The sequence below is a fragment of the Crocodylus porosus genome, unplaced genomic scaffold (assembly GCF_001723895.1).
Source record: "Crocodylus porosus isolate Cpor-Errol unplaced genomic scaffold, CroPor_comp1, whole genome shotgun sequence".
Lineage (NCBI taxonomy): Eukaryota > Metazoa > Chordata > Crocodylia > Crocodylidae > Crocodylus > Crocodylus porosus.
Genome location: NW_017728907.1, coordinates 48793540 through 48805020, shown reverse-complemented (window position 1 = coordinate 48805020; position 11481 = coordinate 48793540). Strand labels below are relative to the sequence as shown.

The 11481-nt window shown below is 46.3% G+C and overlaps 1 protein-coding gene across 1 annotated transcript in view; it reads left to right on the top strand.

The window, feature by feature from the left end:
- The first annotated feature begins 602 nt into the window (after positions 1-602).
- Positions 603-11481, top strand: part of PDZK1IP1 (PDZK1 interacting protein 1) — a 28159-nt gene continuing 17280 nt past the window's right edge. Inside the window, exon 1 of the mRNA XM_019531381.1 lies at positions 603-810. Coding sequence (XP_019386926.1) covers positions 744-810 — 67 coding nt within the window. The 5' untranslated portion in view covers positions 603-743. The remainder of the gene's footprint in view (positions 811-11481) is intronic.

The following is an 11481-nucleotide window of genomic DNA, read 5'->3' as shown; positions in this document are numbered from 1 at the left end:
AAGTAGATTGTGTTATGCCCAGAATTATTTTTGTTGGTCAGAGATTCAAGCCCTAGTTTTACAAGACCTGCATTTTGGGGTCTTTCGCTGTCCCCTTTAACTTATGGATTTGCCATCATGTTCATATTTCTGGGCTGCTGCATTATCGGATTTCCTATGAATATCTTAAGCCCTGGTGCTGGCAAAGGGTATTTATACCCAAAAGCTTGCAAAGAAGAATTTCACCAGGTATTTGAGTTGGTCTAATAAAAGAGATCAGATTCACCCGCAGAAGCTTGTCTGCCAAAACCCTGGCGCTCTTTTTAAAAGAGGTTTTGTCGATCACGGTATCACTTCCCCATACTCTTCTTCCAAAGTCCATTAAAGTGGTTATTGTCTTGTCTGGCTTCCCTCCAAGCAATTGTCAGTGACTCCAAACGGCATTTCTGCAAACTCCCTAAACAATCCTAGGCATCAGTCATTTGCACCAAAGGGGAAGCAAGTATGTAAATGAGATGCAAATGCAACCTCCTTATTCTGATTTATTAGGTCAACTTCATTTCAATAGCCATGTGTGAACATCCACTCACTTCTTAATAGGTTTGATCATTTACCCAGCTCATTGCTTTGGGAGGAGGGCGTGCTCAGGTGTACTCTGGGCGTTCAGGTTTCAGGGTTAGCTCTTGCAGAGGCTCCTGAGAAGAGGCAGAGCTCGCAGCGCAAGAATTCACAGCGCTGACCAGGCAGACAACTTCTCTCCGGCCATGCATACCCTGCAGGTTGCTGTCTTGTGCCTATTAATTGTGCTGGAGCCCGTGAATTGCCAAGGAAGTAAGTGTGATTTGTTACTGCATGTTTCTACCTAGAGTTGGTTACTTCTTATAAGTTTATGACGGTGAGTGGAAGTGGTGCTTCATTAAGAGGCTGCTTGCTCTTTGCGGCAAAGGAGGAAAACAACCCCAAAAAGCAGTTCAAGGAAATTTCCTATTGAAAAAAAAAAATAATGATGAGTCTTCGCAAGATGCTTTGTTGAATGTCCTTACCTGTTGAATGAATGGTGGGGAGTAGGGCAAGGCAATTAGCCAGCCCTGCATTTGGTTTGCACTGCAAAACAGAAAGGACTCGTGTCTGTTCTTGCTGTAAGACAAAGTACAGGTTTGGGTTTTTTTACTGGCACGATGGCTGTTAAGGATAGCACTTACACTTCCCATTTTGGGTTTTATTTCAACCAGTTACATTGAGGTGGAAACTAGTGCTTTATCTCCATCAGGACTTTGCAACAATAAAAGCTCATTCAATGTAAAAAAATGCACCTTTTTTCCTGGCAAAGACAGCACTGAGCTTCCTAGCTGCTCTGGGATGAGGGCAAGGAGATCTAATTGATTCATATGAAATCTTATTCCGCTATGTTGAGTCTCCTCCACAAAAAGCCTCCAAAAAGCTGACTTTTGGAGACCTGAAGAAGGGCAGTTTGTGCCCAAAAGCTTGTCTAACTTCTTGTGGACTGTACAGTTGTTCCAATAAAGGATATGGCAAAAAAAAAACCCTCGCCTCTCATCCAAAACCTGACTTATTAGCAGGGGTTTCATGATACTATGATATCATTAATGTTATGGGGGATATGGCAGGACACTTACCAGTATTATAAAACTTTATCACGAGAAATTAAAATGAATCTGATTGCATCAAAATCCAGCTATTTCTTCTCTCTCTCCCCAACCCTCTCCTCCCGCCGTGTTGTGAGGTCCTATTCTTCATTGTTTTCCAATGTCTTTGTTCAAAGCTTTGCCCCTTCTGAGAATTCAACTGCAAGGGATTTTCTTTCAGCCTGAATTTTGATCTCATCCTGCAACTTGTAAAAGTCAAAAGTGACTTGCCCTTGACTTGAATGAAAAGAGCTGTGCCTCAGTTTCCAGGTATGACCAAGGGCTGTATTTGGTAGCCGTGTTGGGCTGAGACAAAAAGAAATGCAAAGAAAGATCATTTTATTTGCAATTTCCTAGTTGGTCTAATAAAAGTTATCATCTCTGAACCAAGAGTCTGAGAGTTTTGCATTTCTGTAGGTCTGACCGATGCCCACGCAGACAGTTGTCAAAGCTAGATGTGCCCCAGAATGATAGATCAGCTCCTTCCCCCCCACCCCAAGTTAAAACGTGTATGTGCTCAGATGGGAGGTAACGTGCATAAATCAGGGAACAACATGCCCAGGAACAGCCTGGATTGGCAGTTTTGCACATGCAGAGGCATTCATCCACATTTGCCGGCACCGGCTTTACTCAGCATTGTTTCTTTTGGCCTGGAATGATTGCTCTGAGGCTATTAATTAAAAACTGGCAGGTCATAAAGGAAAATCCACCTTGGTGGGGCTGTTCCAAGAAAATGATGGGTTATGAAATTTCTGGTAACTTTGTTCTGCTTCCTGGAACGGAAGACAAGAGGTAATTAATGTGTATGTGATGGCTCATGGCATCTGTAAGGATTCATTGGAGGCACTCTGATTTGCACCCATCTTAAATACATGGATTGCCACCCCGCCACAGCCAATAGCTAGCCCCTTTGGGTGGTCAAACTAAGGAAGAAGCATGTGGCAAAGCTGGGATCCTTTACCAACAAACTAGCCCCCTGACTCATAACCACCGACTTACAAGTCCTTCCCGATTCCCTCCCGTCCCACTTAGTAACGTACCGCCCCTCGTGTCATATCCCAGCTCCGTTGCACCATCTGAGGCAAAGGATTCTGGGGAATTTAGGGCTGCTAAAGTGCGTCTTGGCTTTATACGTCCAAAGTAGAAACATGGACATTGGCTTGAAAGTATAAGTGACCCAGAAAGTGGTCACAGTGCACTTTTGGGCAAGGTGGAGGGGGGGTGAATTAATTTGGATAGGATCAGATGTCAGTGAGTGCACGGCTTGCTCAGTTTGGTGTATGCAGTTACTAGCTGCAGCGCCTATATGATGGCTTGAAGCATGCTCTTCTCTTCATACTTGACATTTTGATGCCTCTTTGTGGGTCACAACTTGGCGCTCTGTTTCTAGTCCGTTTGGATTTTGTTCCAAGTGAGCCAAGACAGACCCCTTGCGTCCGAGCTCTTGCGAACGCTCAGTTCAGATTGAAGCCCTCAGATCCTAACCCGCCTTTTGATTATTCCACGTTGGATTCAAAGCCAGAAGGCCCTTATATTCCAGCCGAGGTTAGAAAGTTGCCAAAATCTCATGAAAACAGCTGCTGGAGCAAATGTGAGGCCCAAATTCGTGGGAACTTCATGAGGACAGCTGCTCTGAGGAGGTTTTTGCCTTGTGGGCCACGCTGTATCATAGGAACACTTTACATGATTTCAGCATTGCTGAATTTATGCCCAAATTTGACCTTAAACTGCAGCAAGGGTGTTTCTGAATATCATGAACCGCTAGACACCACAAATGCGCCCTTCCCCCTTCCCCCCCAACACCTGGAAAAAGGATGAGGAAATACATCTGGCAGAGACAATGGTGGAAGAAACAGCCCAAATTTCAGGCTTAATTAAATAACACATTTGCTCACAGCAAAACCAGTAGACATCATAAATACTGACTCATCAGGAAAAAGGATAAGGAAATACATCTAGCAAAGACAACAGACAATGGTAGAAAAAACAATCCAAACTTTCAGTTTATTTAACTAACACATTCTTCACATTTAACACTGCCTGCAGCTGCGCCTCCGTAAGCCCACAGGTATAAGTGTGGGCACACTTGTATACAACAGATAGTAGAGTGCATTGCTCATGGTGGTATTGTATTCAGTTGCAGAAGCCAGGGTAAATTTGTACCTTACAAATTAACCATAGTATGTATGTGTACACACACACACACACACACACACACACACACACTCATACATACATAAAGCACAGGGATATAGCTTGTAGCCACGTTGGTCTAAAAAGCAGAGGCAGACAAAAGTCTTGGGCTAGAGGCAATAATAAAAGATATCGCCTCTAGCCCAAGAGTTTTGTCTGCCTCTACATATAGCACAAGCTTTCATCATCTTCAATCCATGAAAGCTTGCTTATATATATAAAATTAATTATCTATTTTGCTTAGTCTATAAGGTGCAAATCTATAGCCTTATATATATAAGCCTTATCTATCTATCTATCTCTGTGTGTGTGTGTGTGTGTGTGTGTGTGTGTGTGTGTGTGTGTGTGTGTGTGTGTGTGTGTGTGTGTGTGTGTGTGTGTGTGTGTGTGTGTGTGTATCTATCTATCTATCTCTCTCAGCTATTTTGGTTAGTCTATAAGGTGCAAATCTATAGCCTTCCGCTTGACTTCAGACTTTGGCTAACTATGTCTCACTATATTGTGTTCTCAGGTGCCCAGGGCACCCCTGGGTAAATTCACAGATGTTAGGGTCAGAAGGGACCTATTAGATCATCGAGTCCGACCCCCTGCTCTGGGCAGGAAAGAGTGCCAGGGTCAGATGAGTGTGTTGGTACATGTATCCCTGGGTCGCTCCTTAATCATTAAGCAAAGAAAGCAACCCATTGGAACAGCTGGGGCGTCGCTAGGGTTTAAAGTTGGGCAAGCATTTGCATTCCTTAGGAGGTGGTTTTGGTCCACGGATCTCTCGGTAAACAAGTAACTTGTCCTCACTTTGGCTTGTGCTGAGTTCGGACTGGAAGTGTTTTGCTGTGTGCACTCCCTGCGGCATTCTGGGTAGGTTTACAAGACCTAAACCAGCAGTCTTGCACTTTTCAAATACCCAAATTCGGTCCTCCATGCCACCATTCATGAGATTGCCTAAGAAAAAACCCCAGGAGAGTTGAATAGAAAGATGTGTCTGAGGTTCTTTATATTTGCCTCCAGGTATGCGGTCAGTTAGGATCACACTTGCTTCTCGTTGCCCAGCATTTCTCCACGACCAGAACAGTTTAGAACTCACTGATTTTTTTGGTTTTTCTTTGAAATGGCCACTGAGATCTTCTGCTACTAAAATGAATTAAGGATTTGGTGCTTAAAAGGGAAAGGCAAGAGATAGGGAGGCTCAGAGAACAGTTGAGATGGTTGGCAATAGTGAAGCTAGTTCGTAGATGATTATAGATGCCCCTGCTTTATAACTATCCATTTATGTAGCAGTGAGTGTTGAAGTGGTGCTGCAGTCATGATGGGCTAGGAAATATGTGAGAAGCAAAGATTTTTGTGGGTGTTACATTTTATTGGACCAACAGCACAGTTGGGAAAGAGAGATGCTTTCAGATACAGTGCACTTGTCAGGTCAGAGTCTGCTGCATAGTAACAAAGCATGTCTCCAAGGTTCATATCTCTTACTGTAGTAGCATAAATAAGGATGTCCTAAATTTAAATGCATCCCTTTCCAGGGTAGATTAAGTAAAGAAGATGTCTCATCAGGTTTTCTGAGGTTCCCCTGCATAGCTGTGGTCCTTATCTGGAGCCGGAGATCCGAAGAAGACAGCACTGCATTCACAGATTCATAGACTGTAGAGTAGGAAGAGACCACGAAGGATCATCGTGTCCGACCCCCTGCCCCCGGCAGGAAAGAGGACCAAGGTCAGATGACCACATCTTATAATCCCCAAGGTTATATTCAAAACCTTGTCTTTAAATTCATCCTAACCACGCCGCTGATCCAGCAAAAGCTATCACCTGCAAAACTCCTTGCCGCTAATTTCTGCAGTGCATATTTATTGCATCTAATAAAGATATGCTACAACTTATAGTCCACGGATTAGTCATGATTTTATTTTTTTATTTTTTATTTTTGCAAAAAAAAAAAAGATATTTCTGTACCTTTCTCTCTCTCCAACGTGAGCAAATTGCTAGTAAATTAGCAGCGTTCCAGTGCGGTCCAAGGAGCTGTAGGTACACCGTGTCTATGAACATGCCTCCTGGAACAGATTTAAGCATGTGTTGCTCCATTGATTTCAATTGCCGTGCCAATTTGCAGCAGATGAAGATCTGGGCCTCTGGGTTTTGTTTACAGATCTTTCCCCACAAACCACCCACTAACTAAGAGCATTTGATTCAATTACAAGAAGGACTCGCCTTTCAGTCTTGGCTAATTAGATTTTTCAAAGGGCTCCAAATCAGTGCTATCTGGAGCCAGGAGGGAGGCATTTGTTACTGGTGCCAAGATCTAATGTTCTTGCTAATGGGACATGTCCAACCTCTACCCACACATCCCCACCCAAGGCAAAGCAGTCTGCAAAGGAGCGGGAGCTGATGGGAGGCTTGTGCATCTGCACGTTTTATTTTTGTGCAAACAGTCTTTTGACTCCGATTTTGGCTGTCAACAGAAGTAAATAAGACAGAAGTAACAGCGGAAGTCACAACGAGAAAAAAGGACCTGTTAGAAAGGGATACGTTATTGCAAGCTAATAACTGAGGCCTCCATTCAAACAATGATCTTGCGAACTGCACTTAAGCGTGTGCTTAAGAAAATGTTTTCCTGGGTCAGTGTCTATGAATGTGGTCAAAAGAAAGGCCTGAGACCTAAGGTTTCCTTAAGGCTAGCTCTGTCCTGCACCGAACATAGTCCTTCTGCATCAGCTTCTTCACCTGTCAGAAGGAGTCTGCATTGTGAATCTCTCTTTCAGGTCGATGAATGTTTGGGAAATGCTCCATAAAAATGAAGTATTGTTAATTTTTTTTTTTGGGAAGTGTGTTTTCCAGGCAAATTGTAAACTGGCTCCTAAAAGAAAAAGCAGGCAGGGTACTATTTGTATTCATAGAATCACAGACAATGACGGTGGAAGGGAGCTCAGGAGGTCACCTCTAGCCCAGCCCCCTGCTCCGAGCAGGACCAGCCCCAACTGCATCATCCCAGCCAGGGCTTTGTCTACCCGGGGCTTAAACACCTCCAAGGACTGACACGGGTGCCCTGGCTATAATGGACTTTCCATAAACAGAGTGAAGTATCCTCGCCTATGGAGTTTATTGTCCATCTACCTAGGCAACCCAGGCAATGGGATTATCATCTCCGTTTTATACGTGGAGAGTCGATGCCTAGGGAAACGTAGTGAATGACTTGCCCAAGGGCATGAAACAGTAGCAGAGGAAGGAAGTGAATCCTGGTCCCCCGGGTACCAACCTAGGGCCCTATCCTATAAGGCCATGATATCATGAATCGCTGAAACCCATTTCACATGCCATGATGCTTTATGTCAGTGAAGAGTGGGCCGGCTGAGGGAGTATCCCTGCTTTTTTCCTTCTTCTTTTTAATTCTGTGTGTCAGGCCAAATCAATTCCCAATTCTATAGACTGATAAGTCATTCAAGTCTGTGTGGTGCTACCACCGGCAAGCCTCCTCCCTCTAGACTCCTCAGTCTGGGGCATCAGATACTCCCAAATTCATGGCAGGCATCCTGCATGCAAGCCCCAAGGTATTAGGGATCAGATGCCCCCTGTTCTCCCTTGCCCCAAGCCTAAAGGCTGAAGGAGCAAGCTAGAGGGAAAGCCTGAGAGCAATTCCCCATCACCATCAGTTGTGTAGCCCAGATCCTCCCATTGGGAGGGTATAGTAGACTCTCGCAGGGGTGCCCGCTCACACTGCAACGTGAAGGCTGGGAAGAAGGGGTCCTCCCCTGCCTGCTATGTAAAACCACCTGAGCCAAAAATCATGACCGTGGTGCCTCCCCTGCAAAATGAGCTGCCGTGCACTTGTGGCTGATACTGAGTTACTGAGACACCTGAGGCAGACATCAAAGGATGGCTGTGATGTTTGTGTTAACTGGCCGTGGCCTGTACCGTGTCCCACCTCCACCGCTGGGTGCGGTGCCTGCGTGATCCCAGAGCATCTACTCTGTTAGGTTGAGGACATGGAGTACATCCACCCAGGCTGGGGGATTTCTCCTGGGCACCTCCCAGCCCTGCTCCACACCCAGTCCCAAGTCAGAAGGCACATTAAGACTAAGAAACAAAGACTGATTTGCATTGCTGGGGATGTCATAACCTGGAAAACCCCTGTGGTCCTGGGACTGACATCACTGGCTGGTTCAGTCAATGAAAGAGATTATGAAGGCCATTACTGACAGTCGTGGTTTATGAAAGAGATTATGAGTCAGGTTTGCAGGGGAGAGGGAGGACGAATGAACGTCGTTGCGCAAGACATGGCTGAGTCCTCAGCTGGAGCGCTGCGTGGCATTGCAGACATCCAAGTTCAGGAAGGATGAGCTCGCTCTGGGACAGGTATTGGATTAGGGCTTGCTGGGATGATCACGGGGATGGGGAGTATGTTGTATGAGAGGAGACCAGAGGAGCAAAATGGAGATCAAGAAGGGATACGGTTGCTCATATAAATACAAATCGGGGGTCTGCCTATGTTGGGGTGGGCAAAATGTGGCCCGTGGGCTAGATGCGGCCCTCCAGGCCATTGTATGCAGCCCATAGGGCCCCTAAAAAATTTAGAAAATGAATATTTATCTGCCCTTGGCTGCCTGTAATGGCTTGCCAAAGTTCAGTAAGCAGCCCTCCACCTGAAATTGTTACCTGCCCCTGGCCCATGCCCTTAGACCACCATGGCTACAACCAGCACATTTAGGGGGAGTTGGTTGCAGCCACGTTGGTCTAAGGACACAGGCAGACAAAGTTATCTGGGTAAATGTGATATCCTTTATTAGACCAATTGACTAGTTGGAAAAAAGTGTTCTTTGCAAGCTTTCAGGCACAAGCACCCTTCTTCAGGCATAGGGGAGAGTCTTGTTGGTGTTGGTCTACTCGCTAGGGCTGAAGAGAAGCTTAAGCCAATATGCAAAATGCAGGTCTGTGACAATACAAATGCATGACAGGAGAGATCAGAGGGGAGAGGAGTTAATGGGTGTGAGACAGGTAGATAGGGGGAGAAACAGAGGAGGGGAATATCAACCCGGATAAAATGTAGCTGGTAAATGGGGTTATCGAACGGCAGTCAGGTTATAATGTGCCATAAATCCAATGTCTATATTTAGTCCATGGATTTTTGTGTCTGGTAGATTTGTGAAGTGAAGTTCACAGAAAGGTATTTTATAAATTCCCTCTGAGGGTCAGAACGAGAGATTGGAGAGAGAGTGGTTATTTTGTGAGAGGTGTGCACCCACAGGTCATTGGGCATTGTATCACGGTGGACATTCCCCTCTTCCATTTTCCCCCCACCTACCTGCACCTGTCTCACTCCCACTAACTCCTCTCCCCTCTGAGCTTCCCTGCCATGCATTTCCATTTTCACAGACCTGCTTTTTGCATATTGGCCTTAATTTTCTATTGACCCTAGAGAGTAGACCACCACCAGCACTCGTCCTTATGCCTGAAGGAGGGGGCTTGTGCCTGAAAGCTTGGGAAGAACAATTTTTCCAAGTATTTATTCGGTCTACTAAAAGATATCACATTTACCCAAAGAACCTTGTCTGTCTTTATTTATGAGCTGAGCATATTTAACCTTTAAGCTGAAGTCACTCTGCTCATAATGTTGGCACATGAACACATGGGGCAGTCGAAGGAGGGTCTGAAACAATAGGAGAGTGAAGCTGTGAGCAGGTTTCCAATAGGATTAACAGGAAGAAAAGATCTTTTAACTAGTTTTAATATAGAGCTCAAATCAGTTTAGAAAAGGAGTCATGCATAGTTTGGATGGCCCGGGAAATCCTCTCTCTCTTTCTGTTGCAGCAGGCCCGCGCGTTAACGGTGACGATTCCCACCTAAGCAGCGAGGCCGGAGAATAATAAGCAGGGATTTGAACCGAGAGTAAGCCCCAACTGCAGTGACAGCAGCTGCTGTGGGTGGCTGACTCATGGGTCTTGTATGGATGTCCCATTTGCCGTGTGAAGTGCGGATTCCAATTTGGATTTAATCTGTGAAAGGGTTTTTAGATCTGGAGTTCTGGCTTGAGTCCATCTCTCTTCCCAAGGGAAGCTGTTTTATGCAACTGGAAAGGCTGCTGGACCAGTCTAGCTACCCTCCAGAAGTACATTTTCTTTCCCCATGCAATGAAAAAGTTAGTGCATAACGTCTGCAGTTCTGTATTAACCGCCCATGAAGACTAATGGGAGAATTTTAAATGCTTTGAGCCTAATTTTCCAGCCAGCCTGTCATATCGCCCAGGCAAATCCTGCTTTTGCAGATCCAAGCTGCAACAGAGTGTGCTGATCAGGGGATTAGATGTGTAATGGCGCGGTTCCAATATGCAAGAGGGGATTATTTGACATGCCCCATGATTTGGGATGGAAATTCAGCAGGACGTTTCTCGTCTTCAGGCTGCTCTCCACAAGGCCAAATGCTGGAGCTGTGTCACCGCCACCCGTTCATTTGGCTCAGAGCGAACTGCTATGACCTGCTATTGGAGTTACTTTGGTAGCAGGGGTAACAGATTTGAGTTAAAGGTGCCAAATTTATCCCCTCCTAGTGACTCGCGGAAGATTGCTAGACTAACTTAGCAGTTGCATTGGCTCCCCAAAGCACACAAAGCAAAGGCATCAGCCCCTGCAGGGAACAGCAACAGCTGTGCATAGACTCTGCCTCCGCAGTTGCTGCCTGTGTTTCGTGCCTGAGGATTTCTGCTATCTGCAGCTTTGCGTTTTCCTGGTTTTATCACATCACTGTGCATCATGCCAGCATGGTCATAATCTGCCCTCCCCAGCCCTGGAATGAAGACCATCCTGATGGGGAAACACGCTGTGCCAAGCACCCCCTGGATTTCTTGTGCTGAGGGGAGAGGGCTGTGTCTCTGGCGTAAGATAAGAGATGCCCCAGGGAGGAAGCTGGCAAGAAAACTTGAGTGCTTCCAGGAAAAGCAGCTGTTGGGCCGAAGCCCTTGGAAATATTTCCAGGTCAATGCATGTCTTCTAGTGGAAAAGACAAGGCAGTTATGGGAGGATAAAGGAGGCGGACTCAAGGCATCGAGGTGGAGGGTTTTGGCCCGGCGAGGGCAATGGGCTCGTCGGGATGAGGAGGGACTGGTAGTGCAGAGGCTGCAGTGACCCTTGACGCTGACATCAAGCCACTACCAATTGTCCCCTGCTCCGCTGAGTGGCAGCCAATGCCTCACCAAAAACGGGAGGAAACACAGAAACCAGGCCAGCAAACGCTGAAGGAAGGACCGTTTTGGGGAGCAGGTGAGCTGGTGAGGATATAAACCACAGGTTGAGATGAGCTCTAAGCTGGGCGGTGTGGGTGCGCCAAGTTGACAGCTGTTATGGGGTATCATTGTGGGTCCAGGCACGAGGCTTAGACGTCGTTTAGAGCTGACCCTGATGGAAGTGGGGAGGGGGACATTCGAGCTGGGGAGTCAAAGGGTCAGATGCTACATCGCTGTCTCTTCTGTGCCGTTGGCTGCAGACACTGGCTTGCCTTGCCTTATGCTAGCCCAGTGGACCACCCAGGCTTGGGTGGACCATTGACCCATCAGCTTTGGGTTTGGGGAGTGTGAGTTCAGTTCTTTGTCTCACATCATTGCCCTGTGCCTCAGTTTCCCATCTGTGGAATGGGGGTGCAGAACACCTCATTCTTTCATAGTTTCATAGCTGGTCGGGTCGGA